Below are 20,274 nucleotides of genomic sequence, written 5' to 3'. Positions count from 1 at the left end.
CTCTCTCTCTCTCTCTCTCTCTCTCTCTCTCTCTCTCTCTCTCTCTCCCTCTGCCCCTCCCCCACTCACTGTGGTCTCTCTGTCTCAAAGATAAACAATTGGGAACTGCTTTAGATGCATTGCATAGACCCTCTGTTCATTCTCACACAACTCCCCAAAAAACCCACAGTGATTAAAGATTTGCTTTATTCCAGTGGAATAGCTAGTGTGTGGAAGGAAAGTCAGATGATCTGTCCGGAGCCACACAGCAGTAACTTTTAAAAAACTTCACCATCTCTTTTGTTTTGAAGTTTCCTAGTTTACAAGAAAATAGGGCAATATGTGTACCTGTTTTTCAGAGGGGGAAAGTGAGACCTGACACCTACCATCTAGTGACCTACCCCAGTAGGGTGTAAGGGTGTAAGTCCCCATCCCAGCCCATTATTTATGAGCAATGTGGCTCTGGGCATGTTAGTCAATCTCTGAGCCTCAGTTTCCACATCTATAAAATGGGGATAATAAGATTTGTGAGAGAAGATGCCTGCCTGGCACATATTAGGTGCAAAATACAAGTTACAACTAGTACTCAGATGGGCAGACTCCAGGCCCGGGGGAATCCTGGCCAAACACAGTGCCAACCTCCACTGTGGGCAATTCTCCAGTGACCCTGAATCCTATCCATGTTTTTTTATTCCCTAGCAGTTGGAAATGGGCGGATCCTGGGAAGCCTTCCAAGAGAGCAAATGCAGGAGCCTCTTCCGGCCCTTGCAACAGCCCGGGCTCTTTTGGAAAGAAAGAGATCATTCTCTTCTGTTTCCTTTTAAACAGCAGCCAAAAATTCCCCATTCAGTGAGAGCCCAGCTCCAGGAAGGAAATGACTTTGGCTGAGATGCCAAACCAAAAGTTAGAAATTGTCAAGGTTGCACAACCAAAACAAAACGTGAAAATTGCAAAAGTCACAAGAAAACTCCGAGAAGACAGTGACAGCAGGAGGAATGATTCCAGAAGCTTCTTGCTCTCCCACTCAGATTCTCACACCCGGAACCTCACAAACCCCTATTCCACATAGCAGACAGAACAATGGGCACACCCCAGGAACAAGCCCTCCAAAATCTTCCCTTTGCCCCTGAGAAAGCCGACCCTTGACCATGGCCTGTGAGGCCTTGAGTGGCCTGACCCTGCCCCCTGCGCCCTCTGTAGGCTCAGCCCACCCACACTCACATGTCCTTTAGCTGAGACCTCCACGGCCTCTCTGAGTCCTCAAACATCGCTCCTTCCCATCTCCAGGCCTTTGCACATGCTGTGCCCTCTGCCTAGAAATGTTTGCGAGGTCTCACTAGGTCCACTTAGCCTTCGAATGGAAGCTCAGTTTTCACTTCCTCAGGGAAGCTTGCCCTGATGAGATCAAATCCTGCCCTCTTTCATGCTATCACCCCACATGCACTTCCCCAAGCACTCACACTGCGGTTGGTTATGGTCTCCGTGTCATCATCCTGTTAGTATTTGTCTCCCACACTAGACTGCAGGCTCCTTGAGGCCTGGGACCGTGTCTGTATTTTCATTGCTGTGTCCCTAGTGCCTGACATATTGTAGCCACTTGATAAATATTTCTTTAGTTCATTACTGACCCCTGCCCAGCTTCCACGTACCTAACTCTCTATGAGGATGAATGAGGGCGAATTTTATCTCACGGGCTAGGCACAGCTGGTTTCCAGCCTCTTTCCTCAGAGCTAGAGCCATCTGGTCCTCACCATCAACAGGCTCAGCTCCTAGGCCTGCCTTTGGTGGCATTTAACCAGCTGTAGAGCTCAGCAGTGATGACAGCTGATCTGTCTTTGGCTGGAAGTCACAGCTCCAATACTTTGGCCTCTGTCAAAGTATTCCAGTTCCTATGCACCCAAGATGCTAGAACTTGGGCTCTGGAGCCTGGCTTACAGTCTCCTCCCAAGGCTCAGAGTCTGGAAAAGTCCCTCTGAGGAGTAGGATCTTCATGTTTTGAGCCCCAGGGTGATGGTCAGCCCTGGCCCCCTGGGACAGACTCTTCTGATGCTGAATGCAGCCTGACCATAAAAGTCTGCTCCTGATCCCCTGGTCTCTCCATCATGAGGCCTCTCTGAAATGTCTGGCAATTTCACCATGGTCACCATTCTTTAGAACAGTGATTCCCACAGTGTGTTGGTTCTGTGGGATTATTTCCAAGTATCACATCAAAAGGGGTCCCATGATCAAATATAAATGGAAACATGGGCCTAAGCAGGTCTTTGCTACAGGACTTATCAGAGCCTTAATATGATGGTTTACATTGTGAATCTCCAAAGGTAGGGGCCACTGATAAAGCATACAGCATTGCCCTAGTTATTCATGAGCTTTTGGTTTGCAGCAGGGGTATCTGGCTGGAGTACTCTTCTGAGACCCATGCTTTGGGAAAGGCTACTCTAGACTATGATTCGCCCTGCAGATGCCCTATGCACACGGTACTTTCCCCATCACAGACATCTATCAACCAGGACACACAGACAGCATTCCCCTGCCTGTCCTGACCCTGAGATTAGGGTTTCACCCAAGAGCCAGCTCTTTCCTGTGGGCTTACCAGAGCCTGGAGCTATAACAACATCCATGGAGGACTACTTACAACTGGTCTTCACCCAAAGTTGGGAGGTGAAAGTGGACAGAACAGGGTAAGAAAGGGTAAGAAAATGGGCAATTTCATCTTACAAAGTGGGGAATCAATAGGCATTGCCTAGAGCTGACCAAGAAAGAACCAGAAATGTAAGGATGTTCTTTAAATGTTACAAAAGCAATCTACTGAGGAACTAAAAATTGTGACATAAATGTATTAGAAAGGGAGAGAAGTGGGGCGCCTGGGTGGCTCAGTCGGTTGGGTGTGCGACTTTGGCTCAGGTCATGATCTTGCAGTTGGTGGGTTTGAGCCCGTGCCGGGCTCTGTGCTGACAGTTCAGAGCCTGGAGCCTGCTTCAAATTCTGTGTCTCCTCCTCTGTCTGACCCTCCCATGCTCATGCTCTGTCTCTCAATAATAAGTACACATTGAAAAAAAAAATTTTTTTTTAAAAGGTAGAGAAGTTATGTATAAGCCAAATCTTCTTCTAGGAAATTAGTGGATAATATTTAAATTAATAAATATGAAAAGGACAAAAAATAAACTTTGTATGATGCATTAAAAAAAAAAGTTTGTGGGGCACCTAGGTGGCCCAATTGGTTAGGGGTCCAACTCTTGATTTCAGCTCAGGTCATGATCTCACAGTTTTGAGATCAAGTCCTACATCAGGCTCTGCACTGACAGCATGGAGCCTGCTTGGGATTCTCTCTCTCTCTCTCTCTCTCTCTCTCTCTCTCTCTCCATCTCTCTCTCTCTGCCTTCCCCCACTTGTTCTCTCTCTATTCCCTCTCTCTATCAATACATAAACTTTTTTTAAGTTTATATGTTGAATTTAAAAAAAATAAAGTTTAGGGGTACCTGGCTGGCTCAGGTGGTAGAATGTGCCACTCTTGATCTTGGGGTTTTAAGTTCGAGCCCCATGTTGGATGTGGAAATTACTTAAAAATAAATTCTTTTTTTAAAAGTTTGCATGCTGTATTTAAAAAAAAATAAAATAAAGTTTGTATGTTGCATTTAAAAATAAATATGAGGGGCCTCTGGGTAGCTCAGTAGGTGAAGCATCCAACTCTTGGTCTCAGCTTAGGTCGTGATATCACAGTTCTTGAGTTCAAGCCCTGCATCAGGATCTGTGTGGACAGTGCAGAGCCTGCCTGGAATTCTCTCTCCCTCTCTCTGTGCCCCTTCCCTGCTTGTGTGCCCATACTCTCTTTCTCTCAAAATACATAAAGAAAACTTAAAAAATTAGGGGCACCTGGGTGGCTCAGTTGGTTAAACATCTGGCTTTAGCTCAGATCATGACCTCGTAGTTCATGAGTTTGAGCTCTGCGTCAGGTTCCGTGCTGACAGCTCAGAGCCTGGAGCCTGCTTAGGATTCTGTGTCTCCCTCTCTCCTCTCTCTCTGCCCCTCCTCTGCTTGCACTGTCTTTCTCCCTCTCTCAAAAATAAATAAACATTAAAAAAAAATTTTAATTAAAAAATAAATAAATAAATAAATAAATAAATATGAAAGGGTCAGTATAAGCACATTATTTAGAGACAGTACTAATAAGGCAGAGAATGCCCATTCCCCTTGTCTTCACACATTCTAGAAGTTTTAGCTAGACATATGATTGCCTGGCTAAAAACTACACTTCCCAGACCAACAGGAAGCAGGCTGTGCAAGCCAAGTGGCCCTCCCTAAGGGCAGACCTTTCTCACTTCCCACTTCAGATGAGGCCACAGGGAATAATGAACAGGGAAGCTCCCCCCAGTGCCTGCCCCCATCCCTCACCCCTTTGTAAAACATAGACCCAGACCCCACCCCTGGAATTTCTGAATCCGAAGATGAGGTGAGACCCCAGAATTTGCATTCCTAACAAGGTCAAGGCGATGCTGATGCCTGGAGGTCTGGCGCAGTGAGAACCCCTGATCTACCAAGAAGAACAAGGGGTGCAGATGGATCAAGCCAAAAACTTACTTCCCTTGGCTGGGATGGACCTTTACACCTGCTGCTCTGCCAGATGTCTACTGCTACAGATCAGTGACCACAGCGTGTTTCTCATTTCAAACGGGACAGTTGTGAGCATGGCTCCCTGTGCAGATACCACCACTGGGTTCTGAGTGTGCTGGGGGAAGGGGAGCAGGTAACTTCTCTTTGGTGGAGAGGTTCTGGACCACTGGGGGCTGATCCCGAGGACTACACATCACCCACAGATCCTGGGCCTTGAGCTAAAGGAAGAAACTGATTAGGGCCTCGGGCCTTGTCTCTCTTGGGGAAGGGGTGAGCACGTTTTAGTTGTGGGAAGGCAGGTATAAATGGATATTTGGGTAGCCCAAAGGGGAAAATTCTAGGGAGACTGCTGACCCTCCAATATTTATTCCCTCCTCCTCTAGAGTAATAGAAGCTTTAGTTAGGCACACAACCTCCCAGCTACAGATTACATTCCCCAAGTCTCCCCTGCAACTAGGTGCTATCATGTGACTAGGTCCTGGCCGACAGCTTGGGTGGCAAGTTAGGCGTGCACCTTATTTGAGTACTGGAGTCTGCCCTTAGTAACAGCAGTGAACCAGAAATGTTAATACAGACAACCACCAAGACACGGCTCAGAGAATAAAAAGGGGTTGACGCTGGAAAACAAATTTGCCAGAGGAATGGGCAGTTGGGTGGTAAGCCTTCTGTACTAATGTATTCTAATTCTTTTTTTAAGGCATTTTTTAAAATGTTCATTTATTTTTGAGAGGGAGGGGAGGGGTAGAGAGACAAGGGGACAGAGGATCCAAAGCAGGCTGCATGCTGACATCAGACAGCCCAATGTGGGGCTTGAACTCACGAACCATGAGATCAGGACCTGAACAGAAGCTGGATGCTTCAGTTGGAGGAACCCAGGTGCCCCTATTCTAATTCTTATCACATTTAATGTTAGGAGTTTGGCAAATAGAATAACAACAGTCTTGGCAATGAAGGTGGAGAAAATATCAAGGGACAGAGACCCACAGACCCAGGTCTCTACACAGTCAGAACAGCGACTACCCACAGTACTTGATTTCAAGAGACTAGATGCAATGTGGCCCCCAGGGGACCCCACACACTGCCCTTCAGTTCAGATACAATCTTCAGAAGGCCTCTGTTAAATACAAATATAGCACCTGGAGATACAAATACAAATATAGTCTCTAAGGAAGCCAATTTATACCTAGGACCTCTGGTGTGTGCGGTTTCCAAGCATGCTTCTATCAAATCTATTCTAGAGGCCCTTTAAGAAGTGGTAGGCAGACATCAGGTTCTCAAACTGCCGGAAGCAGCTGATCAAGTTCATAAGCAATCTTCCTCAAGCAAATGCAAAATAAGGTTTAACTAAGTTATGATTAGGGAAGGGAAAATGGCTTTGACTAGTCAGAATACAGAAACTTAAAACGCTTCACACATATAGAATATGCCCTCTATATTTACCTCCAAAAAGGGGCAGAGATTTATGGCACTTTTTTTAACTAATGACAAAAATAGAAAGGGGAAGTGTCCTGCCTGAGGACGTAAAACAATAGTAAAAACACAACCAGACTGTCAGAAGAACATCGAGGGGATTTGTGGATGTGGAAACAAGTGTTAGTCTCTCTTCCTCAGGGGCTAAGGGGGAGAGAGGAGAGGTTTGAGGGGCAAAGGTAGACTCCCACAGTCCTGACAGGTTGAGGGCAGCTGGACCAGGAAAGCGGGGATCTGAGTACAATTCTAAACAGAAGAGAAGCTGACAGAAAAAATATCACTGTTGCCTGGAAGCCCAAATGCTGTGTTCAGTGAAGTTTCTGTGAAAAATGCTAAGCATGAGGGTGTTGGATCCAGACACGCCTGGGTGTGACCTCCATCTGTACCCACGACCAGAATTATGCCCCTGGGGGAGTCACTGAGCCATTCTTGGCCTCAGTCTCCTTAGGTGGAGAAGGGGCTCCTTAGAGCACCCACCTCAAGGGGCTTTTGGGAGGAGGCAAGCAGGCAGCTCAGGGCTCAGTCAGTGGTTAGCTTAAAGTGTCGTGCCACAATGAGTGGCTTCTTTAAATCTGGCACTATATTGTGTGTTGACCTCAAATCGTTAAGAACATGTTCAAGATTAGTCAACAGTCAGGTTTTGACGTCAATGGAGAGTTGATGTGTCCAACCAGAGGCCTGTCTCAATGCCTGGTACTTGTCTGCTTTCGGGGCTCAGGACATCCCGGTAGTGTTTCAGCTGCTCAGCAGAGACAAAACCAGGGTGTCGTGCGGGCCCCAACCCACTGGCCCCCTCCCCGAAGTGGGCTAGGCTGGAGAAGCCCAGGCCGCTAGATTCTGACTGCATTTGACCCAGTGGCATTTCCCCTCACCTCCAGCGGCCCCTTCCCTCCTTGCCTCTTTTCCAACCCATTAAGAGTTTACCATTAAATCTCTCAAAAGGTGAAAAATATTTGAGGACATAGTCAGTGCTAATCGTATCTCCATATCCACCACATGCCAGGCTCTGGGGACACAGAGAAGCCAGAGCCAGGGTCTGCGCATGGCTAAACAGGGCAGGCGTCGGTCACACCAACCAACAAGGTCTGAGGGACAATGGGGGCCACGGCACCACGAGTGTCCAGAGGGGGCTCAGACGGCATCCAGCCCACCCCCACTGGACAAAGGTGGGACTAAGCCCAGGGAAAGGGAGGACCTGCCCATGTAACAATAGGGCTTAGCCACACTGCCTGACCACCTTCCTGTAAAACCGCAGCCACCCCCGGCTGACCCGGATGAGGACCTGGCCTTGGGGATGTGAGGGTAAGGATGCTGTCTGACTGGACTTAAGGGAACCCTCTCAGGACAGAAGGGCTGGCAGGGTAGGGAGGGGTTTCAGGAAGTTCCCAAAGGCTTGGGGAGCCTGGGGGCTGAGCAGACCACCCCTCCCCAGTCTGAGGAAGATGGTGAGCTGGGGGAGGCTGGCCAGACAGGGGCAGAGGCTGCAGAAGTTTGGGGGTGGCCATGTTTTGAGATGTGCCCATTCTTGATTCAGAGATTACGCTGCTAGGGCCTGGAGGCAGGGAACAGGCCGAGTCCCACACTGGTGTGTCACTGCTTGCTGTGTAGCAGGATCTTCCCCACAACCTGCCCCAGGCAGAGAATCCTGCCAGCAGAGGAACGGTCCTTCATCTAATAAGATCTGGTGGGTGTGCGGAAGCCCTGTGTCCCTGGACACCCGAAATCCTGAAGAATCGCTACGTGCCTAAGGGCGAGAGATGGTCTCACTGTCCCACTAGCGTTCCCTGCCCAAGAGGTGATCTACCTCTGTGGTGTACCCGAAATCCTGCCTTGGGCTTCATCTCTAGATCCCCTCACCCGCAGGGCCACCCCAATGTCCCTTATTCTCCTGCCACCTCTGAGGGTGGAGGTTTCTAAGCCCCCATCAATCAGCTCTTTGCTCTAGATCCTACCATCCCTCCTCCTGGAAGCCCTCCATGATTCCAGAATTCCTGGGGTGCAGTCGGGAAAGTGTTGAACCTGTGTCTATTGATTCAGCCAGCTTCTTCCCAGACCAAAAGCCCCAGACAGGACAACACCAGAGCCCACATAGGGTCTTCTGCAGGTCTCTGTGGCTCAGAATGCACTGCTCTTGACTCCCACACCAGCTTCACGCTGGTTCCTTCAAAATCCAGTGCTCTCCCTGGGCTCTCTTACCTCAGATCTTCACATGGCTGTCTTCTTTCCATCCCTCCAATTTCACCTTCTCCGACTTCTTAGCCTTCCATGACTAACATGTTCTAGGAGACTCTCCTGCCTGCTCACTCCAACCTATTGTTTTTATTTATTTTCCTGTCCATTGATTATATCTTCATATGACTATGTCCTCCATGAGGGCAAAGGACCTGTCGCTTTGCCCATCACTGTCGTCTAGAAACTAGGACAGCACCAGGCACTAGGCAGGGGCTCAGAAAGTACCTATTAAAAGACCGGCTTGCTGCCCCACACTGAAGGGGTCTCTTTGGAGATACGAGAAGGGATGGGTTCTAGATGGGAGTAGCCATGACCCACCTGTCTTCTGCTAAGCATTGGCTGAACACAAGGCACTTGGCATAATTCTACTTCAATTTTGCAGCATCTCTTCATGGCAGAGAACGATTATTACCTGCTAAATACGTTCCCACCACTGTTGTAATAGCAGGTAAGAGGGTAATTTGGTAATACTGATCCAGATATCTTTTTAATTTTTAAATTTTTAGGGGCGCCTGGGTGGCGCAGTCGGTTAAGCGTCCGACTTCAGCCAGGTCACGATCTCGCGGTCCGTGAGTTCGAGCCCCGCGTCAGGCTCTGGGCTGATGGCTCGGAGCCTGGAGCCTGTTTCCGATTCTGTGTCTCCCTCTCTCTGCCCCTCCCCCGTTCATGCTCTGTCTCTCTCTGTCCCAAAAATAAATAAAAAACGTTGAAAAAAAAAATTAAAAAAAAAAATTTTATTTATTTTTTTAATGTTTTATTTTATTTTTGAGAGAGAGACAGACAGACAGAGTGTGAGCAGGAGAAGGGCAGAGAGAGGGGGAGACAGAATCCAAAGTAGGCTCCAGGCTCTGAGCTGTCAGCACAGAGCCCGACATGGGGCTCGAATCCACAGACTGCGAGATCATGACCTGAGCCAAAATCAGATGCCTAACCGACTGAGCCACCCAGGCTCTCCAGTTTTTATTTTAGAGAAAGAGGGAGCACACACAAGCGGGGAAGGGGCAGAGGGAGGGAGGGAGGGAGAGAAACTTAAGCAGATTCCACGCTCAGTGCAGAGCCTGATGCAGGCTCAATCTTACCACCTTGAAATCATAACCTGAGCCAAAATCAAGAGTCGGATGCTTAACCAACTAAGCCGCCCAGGTGCTCCAGTAATATTGGTACAAACATTAACCAAAACTTAAGGGGCACCTGGGTGGCTCAGTCAGTTGAGCATCTGACTTTGGCTTAGGTCATGATCTCATGGTTTGAGAGTGAGTTCGAGCCCCATGTCGGGTTTACTGCTGTGCTGACAGCACGGAGCCGGCTCTGGATCCTCTATCCCCATGTCTCTCTCTGCCCCTCCCCCGCTTGTTCTATCTCTCTCTCTCTCAAAAAAAAACATTTAAAAAATACACATAAAAATAATAAAATAAAATCATTTTAAAAACTCAAAATACAGGAGCACCTGGATGGCTCAGTCAATGGAGTGTACAACTGACTCTTGATCTTGAAGTTGTGGGTTTGGGCCCCACGTTGGCTGTAGAGATTCCTTTAAAAATAAAATCTTTAAAAAAAAAAGTAGTTGTAGATGTCACATATATGTTAACCAATGCACAGAAAACTTCCAGTAAGATAGGCATGACATTGTTAATAGTGGTTACCTTCTTGGGGAGTAAAACTGAGAATATAGGATGATGACATAAATCATTTTTTACTGTAGACTCTTTTGGATTTTTATGTATAGCTATCTTTTTAATCCTTATTTTTAAATTTACTTTTGGAATAGAGAAGCAGACTTTTAAAGGTACAGAAGAACTTATAGAAAAGTCTCTCTCCAATATCTGGTTCCCTGGCCACCCAACTGCTCTCCCAGAGGTAATTTCTTAGTTGGGTGGTAAATTCTGTCAGTTACGTTTTTTTTCTAAGGTGAAGAAAAGTTCCAAGGCCAGAGGGTACGGCCCCTGCGGAAACCTGCTCGCGGGTGGCTGAGCGGACCACCTTGGATACTCACAGTTCAGAATGATCTGGGCAGCACGGTAGAGCTGCAGGCGGCACAGAAGGTCCACCAGCTGCTGGACGGTGGCCTGCCGCATGCCCCACCACCACAGAAGCTCCCGAGTGATGCTCACGCCCTGCACCCGCTCCATCGACTTGATCTTTCGCAGCTGGGTCAGGTCTGTGATCACATAGGAGGCTGGAAGGCAAGCGAGAGGCCATCTCAGCGTCAGAAAGGCAGTACTTCCACCAGAGGGTCACCAGGCTAGCGGTCTTTGTCCGCAGTAGCTTCTCACTCGCTCCCCTTCACACCTGAAATCTACCTGTAGCTGGGATCCACAGGCAGACTGAGTTATAGCACTGAGTCCACCTGACACCCATGGGACTGGCACTTTGACACCTCAGTGTAAATATCAACTTCACAGCCACACAAAACTTAGGAGAGAACCCACTGGAGGAGAGGGTCAGGGGCGGCCTTGAGCTTTAGCTGTTTGTCTGTTACGGGCAAGTCACCTCACTGGTAGGAGCCTCAGTTTCCTCAACTGTAAGAGGGGGCAGGTAATAGAACTTCTCTTGCCTCCCCTCCTAGAACAGAAGCTCCATGTAGACAGGGAGTTTTATCTGTTCCGTCCACTGTTAGATCCCCAGAGCAGAGAACAGCACCTGGTACAGAGTGGGGGCAAGACCAGGACCAAGGTGAGGCAAAGGAGGCACTCAGGGGCAAAACTTAAGGCACTCAGGAGCAAAATCTCACTCTCAGGGCTGATCTCAGAAGCTGGAGAAGTAGCTGGAAAATAGGTGCCTCCTTAAATTTTGCCCTGGGCATCTCATTCTCCTCACCCCTAAGTCCTAGCCTTGGCAGCAAGGGAGGGGGAATAATGAATGAATGAATGAATGAATGAATGAATGAATGAAAGAAAGAAAGAAAGAAAGAAAGAAAGAAAGAACTAAGGAACAAATGGACCCATGGCCCAACATCCTCATAGAACTGTTACAGGCATCAAGAAGGACCATGCATCTAGGGGCGTCTGGGTGGCTCAGTCGGTTAAGTGTCCAATTTCAGCTCAGGTCACAATCTCATGGTTTATGGGTTCGAGCCCCATATCAGGCTCTGTGCTGACAGCTCAGAGCCTGGAGCCTACTTCAGATTCTGTGTCTCCCTCTCTCTCTGCCCCTCCCCCACTGGAACTCTGTCTCTCTCAAAAATAAAATAAACATTAAAAAAAATGTTTTAATAAAATAAAAGAAAAGAGAGCTCATGCATCTAAAAGCACATTGCCAACTCAGAAACACTACAAAATTTGCAGGTGGCTGCTGCTGGCAATACTAAATATAAAGCATTCCTGCTTTCCATTTTTCATGATAAAATTAATGGTTGTTCACTAAAGAAAACTTGGGGAAAAAGGGGAGAAAAACACCAATATAACATGTTACACAGCATCCCACTAGGGTACTTTCTCTTTCCAAAACTCTCCTCTCCCCTCCCCTCCACACAGGAGCGGTTCTAGATGCACTGTTGCTGGACTGTAAGATTTTGCATCCTGCTCTCATTTACTAACATTATACCATCAGCATTTTCCGAGTTGTTACAAACTCTTCCTCATGGCATTTTGAATGGTCACATGTATTCCACTGAGTTTACTAAAGTGAAGGAGGCTTTTTTTGTCCTAATTAGGAATAAAATAATCACACTTCAGTTCCAGATTTTCAGAAATCATGGAACAGAAATGCATATAAACATCAAGTTGTTCGTTCATTTGTTCATTCATTCGGCAAAACATCACTGAGCACTTCTGCGCTCCAAGCCTGTGACAAGCTGTAGAGATACCGTGGTGAATAAACCAGAAGCCCATGGAGATTTCTGTTTGAAAAATACAAACATAAGTGAACTGAGTGGGGAAGGGGAGGCAAGAGATAAAGCTCAGGACTACATTAAAGGCCTCCAAGGCCAGGCTATATAGAGTTTGGACTTGATCCTAAGAGCCACAGACGCTACCTACCGAAGACCTCAGAGCCAGGGAGTGTGACATGATCATATTGCACAATCCCCTCCCTCTGGAGGAATGGGAAAGATTGAGACAGCCTCAATCTTTCTGCAGAGAGAAAGCCTGTTAGGGGATGGAAAGTTCTCAGTTGCAACTTTAGTCACTGGAAACCCCAGGCCAGATTCCTGGTCAGTGGGAAATGATGTCAGCAGGGTCAGGGGCTGCTTCTAGAAGCTGAGAGAAAAGAGGGGAGGGAAGAGGAAGGAACACTTCCCCCACACCTCTCCCTGCCCCCTTCCCTATGCAGCCGGCTATTCACCTGTTCACCGGCACAGCATGCCTCCCACTCTTCAGAGGTAGTGGGAAAAACAGAAACCCTGGTGTGGTGTTCCATCACACCTTTGTGGGGTGCGCTTTCCTTACAGGCAACACAAGAGAAATAGGAACCCAGCCCTGAGGCGCCTTGCACTTCGAACATTTCCATGAAAGCACATTTGCATGAAAGTGACAATTCTTAACCCATTAACCTATCAACATCTAACCAGGCCCTTAAAACAGGTCAAGGCAAGATAGAGATCTTGGGGGAATGAGTCAGCACTGAGGGCCCTGCTAAGTTCCCAACTCTTTTCTCAGCACACACAAGAAATTCTTGGTCATTATTGGCTAACAGGATGAAATCAAAGTCTCTGTGATCATCCCACACTGGTCATACTTTTGCTTCTAATCTTCCAAACTTTTCTACAGATATAAAAATACATATTTATATAATCAGGACAGGACAGGGGTGGTTCAGGGCCTAAATTTTGGATTCTGAGGCCAGGGTTCAAAATCCTATTCTTCTACCTAGGAAGGACCTTTACCTCTTCCTGTGCCTCAGTTTCCTCATCTGCAAATGAGGATAACAATAGCACCTGCCTCAGAAGCTGTTGCAAGGATCAGATTAGTCATATATACAGAGGTACTTGGAATAATGCTTCGTACATAGAAAATATGATATAACTGTTAACTGTAATTATTAAGCCACCTATGTTCTATGAAAACCTGGTTTTGTTCCCTGTGGTTAAGACCACGTGGGACCATCCCACTGGATCTGAGTCCCTGAATCCTGCAGGAGTTCGTTCACCTGAGAGTAGTAAGCCTTGCCTCATGCTCAAAGCCCTCTCAAACAGATACGACATAGCCTCCTGAAATGATTCCTGGCCAGTGGGAAGTGATGTAGGGTCAAATGACCCTTGTCAGGATTAATGGGACTCCTCCATGGCTAAGAGAAGGAGAAAACATGAAAGACCCTAACATGTCCTCTAAGCATCTCAGCAACTCACTCCCATTTTGTAGATGAGGAAACAGAAGGCTCAGAGTGACTTGCCCAAAATCACACAGCTAGACCGGGACAAAGCAGGGCGATGCACAAAGGCTAGCACATGCATGACTGAGCAAGATGCGGAGCAGTCCAACAAAGCAACTCCTGCCCTTGGGCCCTTTGGAAAACACCTGGGTGGATGACGCTGTAAGAAGCCTGTCTTCCCCTAAGACAAAAAATGGATGCCACTGTAATCATAGGGAAATGAACAGGAAGCAGCCACAATGTCTCCCAACAGTTGCCAAATCCAAAGAGCACGCATATGTGGCCATGTGATTTTCTAAATCACCTGACAAAGGATCTTCCCACCCCACGTACCCCCCAGTACCACAATCTGCCCTAAGGGACTATCTTTTTCTTTTCTTTTCTTTTTTTTAAGTTTATTATTTACTTATTCTGAGAGACAGAAAGAAAGAGAAAGAGAGACAGAGAGAGAGAGAGAATCCCAAGCAGGCCCTGCACAGTCAGTGCAGAGCCCATTGCGGGACTTGAACTCACAAACCAGGAGATCATGACCTGAGCCAAAACCAAGAGTCAAATGCTTAACTGACTGAGCTACCCATGTACCCCTCTTTTCTTTTCTAAATGACTCACAGAAGCAAAGACTCTTTAGCAATGGAAGGACAAAGGCGATCACTAGTTCTGATGAAGAGGAAGCCAGACAATACTGTGACCTGGCAAGGAGCAGCTAAACAGGCAACATGGCTAGCTCCCAGCCCAGCGAGCCCCACGCCAACACGGAGAGCTGGTTGACCATGGGCCAAAGCCAATTCAGTGGGATAAAAAGTGCACACCCCCCACGTCCTCGCCATTCCTACATCCTTCAGCTCATCATTTGTTCAAGTGGCTGTTGAATGTCTGCCCACCGGCCAGGTGCTGTCCTAGACTCTGGGAATACAGGAGTGAACCAGATGGTTGAGGTCTCTGCACTCATGGTGCTTACATTCTCCAGGGAGAGAGACACATAAATAAATAAGGAATGAGGTAATATCAAAGTATGTTAAGTGGAACAGAGGAAATAAAATACAGTGGTGGTACAGAGTAACGGGGGGGCAGGGTAGGCCTCTGGAATAAGGTGAAGTATGAACTGAGACCAGAAGGGCTATGGCCCTCCAAAGATGTCAGTATCCTAAACCCCAAAACCACCTTGCATGACAAAAGTGACTTTGCAGATGGGCTCACATTAGGGGTTCTGAGATGGGATTATCTGAATGATAAGAGTGGACCTAATGTAATTACAAGGGTCCTTACAAGGGGGAATCAGCAGTGTCTGATTCAGAGAAGATATAGTAACAGAAGCAAACGTCAGAGAGAGATTTGAAGATGCTTTGCTGTTGGCTTTGAAGGTGGAGGGAGAGGCCACGAGCCAACGTAAGCAGGCAGCCTCCTAGAAGCTGATACATTTGGGCAAGAAAATGAGTTCTCCTCTAGAGCATCCAGGAGGAATGCAACCCTGCCAACACCTTGATTTTAGGATTTGTGACCTCCAGAATTGTAACATGATAAATGTGCGTTGTTTTTAAGCCATTAAATTTGTGGTAATTCGTTACAGCGGCAAGAGGGAACTAAGGAGCCATGGTGAACACTGGGGGAGGAATGTCCCAGGCAGAGGCAACAGCAAATACAGAGGCCCTGAGCCTGGACCAGGGAGGCCGATGTGGCTGAAAGCAGGGCAAGCAAGAGCAAGTGTGGAAGGAGAAGAGGTCAGAAGTCAGTGGGGGTCAGATTGTGACAGATCGGGAAAGCCTGGTAGAGCTCGGATTATATCCTAAATCACAATTGGAAGTCTTTGAAGACTTTGAGCAATTCTGGTGTCTCCAGGGTCTAAAAAATCAGAGGTATTCCCCAAAGAGGATGTACAGAGGGCCAACAAATACATAAAAAGATACTCAGCATCACTAGTCATTAGGGAAATGCAAATCAAAATTACAATGACATACCATTCACACCTGCTCAGATGGGTAGCAGTGAAAAGACAGATAATAACAAGTGTTGGGGAGGATATGGAGAAATTGGACCTTCGTACACGGGTGGAGGGACTGTAAAATAGTGCAGACAATATCGAAAACAGTCTGGCACTTCCTCAAAACGTTAAATATAAAGTTACCATATGACTCAGTAATTCCACTCCTAGGTATCTACCAAGGGAAATGAAAACATATATCTACATAAAAACTTGTACACAAGTATGCGCAAGAGCGTTATTCAAAAACAGCCAAAAAGTGGAAAGGACCCAAATGTTAACCCCATTAACTGGTGAATGGATAATAAATTGTGCAACATTATTCAGCAATAAAAAGAAATGAAGCACTGATACATGGTACAACAGAGATGAATCTTGAACACTAATGCTATATGAAAGAAGCCAATCACCAAAGACTACACGTTATATGATTCCATTTCTATGAAATGTCCAGAATAGGTAATGCCCAAAGCTGAGGAAAATGAGTGGTATGTGGTGGGAATGTTGGGGTTGACAATTAAGGGGTATAGGGTTTCTTTTGGGGGCAATGAAAATGTTCTAAGATTAACTGTCGAGATGGATATGCAACTCTCTCTATATATTAAACACCATTGAATTATACACTTTAGATGGGTGAATTGTATGGCATATGGATTATATCTCATAAAGTGCTTTTAAAGAGCCACAGGTGTTGGGGGCACCTGGGTGGCTCAGTTGGTTAGGTGTCTGACTCTTGATCTTGACTCAGGTCATGATCTCACAGTTTGTGAGTTCCAGCCCCACATCAGGCACTGCACTGCCAGTGAGGAGCCTACTTGGGACTCTCTCCCTCTCTGTCTGCCCCTCCCCTGCTCACTCTCTCTCTCTCAGAATAAATAAACTTTAATAAAAAAAAAAAAAGCCACAGGTGTACCTTTAAAATATCTTAGGAACAGAAGTTCCTCTGGTGTTTACAGTCAAGGCCGACATGAAAAAAAAAAAAAAACCTAGAGGGAGTCTCTTATACAAAATTTGTCCACTGCCCAGGAAACATTCAAAGTAGATAAGTCACAGGTCATTGGAACAAAGGAACAGTCTAGAAGATCAGGTGGTGTCCTGACTTTCTCAGAGGTGTCCTGACATGTTAGCAGTGACCGCCTCTGGGGAGAGGACTGAGACTGAAGACCCTGAAGAAGAAAGACATTTACCTTCCTCCCCACCCCTGCTGTATTATTTACTTTTATAAATGCATGTGTTGCTTTTTCCATTAAAAATAGTTAACAAAAATACAAGCTAAAAATAAAACCTAAATCCATGTTGCTAAGGAACATTGCTTGGCAAGGAGAAATACCTGAATATTTTAAGTTTAAAAAAGCATGCTATTAGAATGTACAAAATGATACAATTTTTGAAAAATGCATGCACATAAGTAAATTTATTATTATATACTAGAAGGTATAAATCACATAGCACTCTGCTAGCACATAGGAAGTAGGCAGCAAAAGTTGTTGCTGTTTATTATCATTATTATATTAGCATCCAAATAAGAATGGTTATCCCTGAGTAGTGGAATTTGAGCTAATCTTTGTTTGCCACGCTATTTTTCAATAAGCATGTATTATTTTTGTTACTGGTTGAAAACGGGGTTTCTGAATCTGAGCACTATTGACACTTTGGACCTGATAATCCTACGTGGAGGGGGCTGTCCTGTGCATTGTAGGGCGGTTAGCAACACCCCTGGCTTTTACTCACTGCATGCCCCCAGCTGTGACAACCAAAAATGTCCAGACATGTGTTTCCGAGGGGGCAAAATCGCCTCTGGTTGAGAATCACTAGGTTAAAAGGTATATTATTTGCTCAAACTGATGGATAACAAAAACACGTTCATTTTATTACTATTCTTTCAACTGTGCATATATCATACACTCTTGTATAAATGGTACATATCATAATCTAAGTTCGAAAGAAAATACAGAGATTATTTTAGGGGAACCTAGGTGGCTCAGTCAGTTAAGCGTGAGTTCGAGCCCCGCATCCAGCACTGTGCTGACAGCTCAGAGCCTGGAGCCTGCTTCAGATTCTGTCTCCCTCTCTCTGCCCCTCCCCCACTAGGGCTCGCTCTCACTCTCTCTCAAAAATGAACAAAGGTTAAAAAAAAATTTTTTTAAGAAAATATAGAGATTATTTTAAAAATAAAGTGGTACCAGTTACAATGACATCAAACACAAACATAATAATTATTAATACTTCCTTATTACTTACAAGAATCTGACACTTAAGTGTCAGGTGCCTTTGCGTAATTTTCATTACTCACAAGAACCTCCAGTTTACAGATTAAGAAGCTGGGGCTCAGAGAAGTGAAGCAACTTGTCCAAAGTCACCAGCTGGGAGGAGGTGGAGCCTGGAATGCAGACCTCTGCTTGGGAATCCGAGGACCAGAGGCGCGCAGCGTCCCCCCCCCCCCCCCCCCCGCCCCGCCCCAGGTGCCAGGCCCTCTCTGCCTATTACCAAGCTCAAACAAACAAACACACCAAGGAGTTTAGCAACCTTTTAGCAACGCCATGCCCGTAGGGAATTTACTCCATCACTCTCTCAATCTGTCTCCACGTCTGTAAAAAGGTGTAAAAGAAACATGCACTTCATAGGCCCTTGTGGGAATTCAATGAGATAATCCGTGTCAGTGCCTGCATCCGGGCGGGACGCACAGTAAGCGCACAGTAATTGCTGATAGAGCTATTAGGATAAGCTTTACCATAAACAGCAAAGTCGAGCCGGTCATTATTCAGCGACAGATGAACAACAGAAATTTTCAAAGATCGTCTAACACCTTCCAGACAATCCCGGTGGTAGTGGTGGGGGGTGTCCAGATAAGGGGTGGTGGCCAGCCGAGGATACACGACGAGGCTCCGGCCCGGAATGGCCGCACAAAGAGCCCCTCGGTTCGGGACCCACTTAAACAGGGGTGGGCAGGGGGCTTGGTGGCGGGGTCGCCAGGGGGAGCCCACTCACCGAACTGCATCCAGTCCCACTCGCTGAGCGTGTCCATGTTGCGGCACAGGTCGTCCAGTACCCAGGCGGGCAGCTGGTAGATGTAGCAGGACATGGCTGGGCTCCGGAGGCCGGCGGGCAGGCTCGCCGGCAACTGGGGCAGCCCCGCGGGGACCCGGGGCTTCTCTACTCCGGGGGCGGGCGGGTCCAGCCAGCCAGCCACCTCCTCCCGGGAAGTGGGCGGGCCGGGCGCTTGGCACCACCGCCCCCAGCGGCCACTCGCGGCGCGACACCGCCCCGCCGGCTGGACCGACTGGCGACGTGGGGCGGGAACGCGTTTAAGGACACACGAGGACTTCAGTGGCAGTCCCAGGAGGACTTCTGACTCCAGTACCAGTGTTTCCGGGCGCTCCGCCACATAGAATTCATTCAACAAATATTCTGTTAATTACCTACTATATGCCAGGCACTGTTCAAGGTATTGGAGATACAGGATTGGAGAAAATCTACAAACTTCCTTACTTTCATGGGACTTAAAACCTAGATGGTGGGAGAAGAAAACTAATGATAAGTAATAAAAGTATGTAATAAATAAGTTATGAGGTGTGTTAAAAGGTAGTAAATGCTATTACAAAAAAGAAAAAGGAAAGTTGGTTAAGGGGAATTAGGAATTGAGAGCGAGTTAAATAGGGTAGACAAGATAGACTTTATCATAATAAGGGTTAGTGTTCATTGAACAGCTACTATGTGCTAGACACTGTTCTAGGTGCTGGCAATGCCTCTGAGGAAAAAAGGACATGGGGTGTTGGGTGGCTCAGTCGGTTAAGTGACCGACTGCAGCTCAGGTCATGATCTCATGGTTTGTGAGTTCGAGCCCCATGTTGGGATCTGCGCTGACAGCTCAGACTGGAGCCCGTTTCGGATTCGGTGTCTCCCTCTCTCTCTGTGCACCACCCCCCCCCCCCCCGCCCCCCTCATGCTCTGTCTCTCTTTCCTTCAAAAGTAAATAAACATTTTTTTAAATTTTTTTTAAAGAAAGAAAAAAAGGACAAAATCCATACCCTGGAGGAATATAGACAATAAGCAGTAAAATATTAAGTAAGTAAATAACTTAGCACTATAGAACATGATAGGTAACATTAGAGAATAAAAGCAAAGTATGATGAAAGAGAGTGGGGGTGGCATGCTGAATTATTATCTTAGAAGGTAATAAATCTTAATGGGGGAAAGCAGAATAAAAGAGATTTCAGGGCAAATTGAATTATTAAGTAGAGTAGGAGGAGAACTTACACTAATAGTGGCTAGTATTATTGATCATTTACGATGTGCAGACTTCACCTGGGTCATTTTACCCACTCCTCTCAATGAACCTATTAGGTAGGTGTGGTTATTACCCCCATTGTACAGATGAGAAACCGAAGCACAGAGAGGTTAGGTAAGTTGCCGAATATCATACAGGTACAAGTGACAGAGCTGGGATTTGAACCCAAACAGTCTGATCACTGGCTACAAACTGCCTCTTTATTATAATAACTACCACTTATCTGCACCTATCATGTGCTCTGCATAAATCATTTTCTGTAACTTTCATAGGCCTATGCTATAGATAGTATTATCCCCCTTTTTTGTTGAGAGAGAGTGTGTGCACACGCACATGCTCAAGTGGAGGAGGAGTAGAAGGAGAAGTAGAGAGAATCTCAAGCAGGCTGCATGCCCACCACAGAGCCCCATGA

General features: G+C 46.7%; 1 protein-coding gene across 1 annotated transcript in view; it reads right to left on the bottom strand.

The window, feature by feature from the left end:
- IRAK2 (interleukin 1 receptor associated kinase 2) overlaps nt 1–18,762 on the bottom strand; it is a 60,267-nt gene extending 41,505 nt beyond the window's left edge. The window contains exons 1-2 of the mRNA XM_049640999.1: nt 18,563–18,762; nt 10,283–10,465 (exon numbers count right to left, since the gene is read on the bottom strand). Coding sequence (XP_049496956.1) covers nt 10,283–10,465; nt 18,563–18,656 — 277 coding nt within the window. The 5' untranslated portion in view covers nt 18,657–18,762. The remainder of the gene's footprint in view (nt 1–10,282; nt 10,466–18,562) is intronic.
- Nucleotides 18,763–20,274: the final 1,512 nt, after the last annotated feature.

Source organism: Panthera uncia, chromosome A2 (genome assembly GCF_023721935.1).
Source record: "Panthera uncia isolate 11264 chromosome A2, Puncia_PCG_1.0, whole genome shotgun sequence".
Lineage (NCBI taxonomy): Eukaryota > Metazoa > Chordata > Mammalia > Carnivora > Felidae > Panthera > Panthera uncia.
Note: the sequence above shows the minus strand (reverse complement) of the source record. Positions and strands in the feature narration are given on the sequence as shown.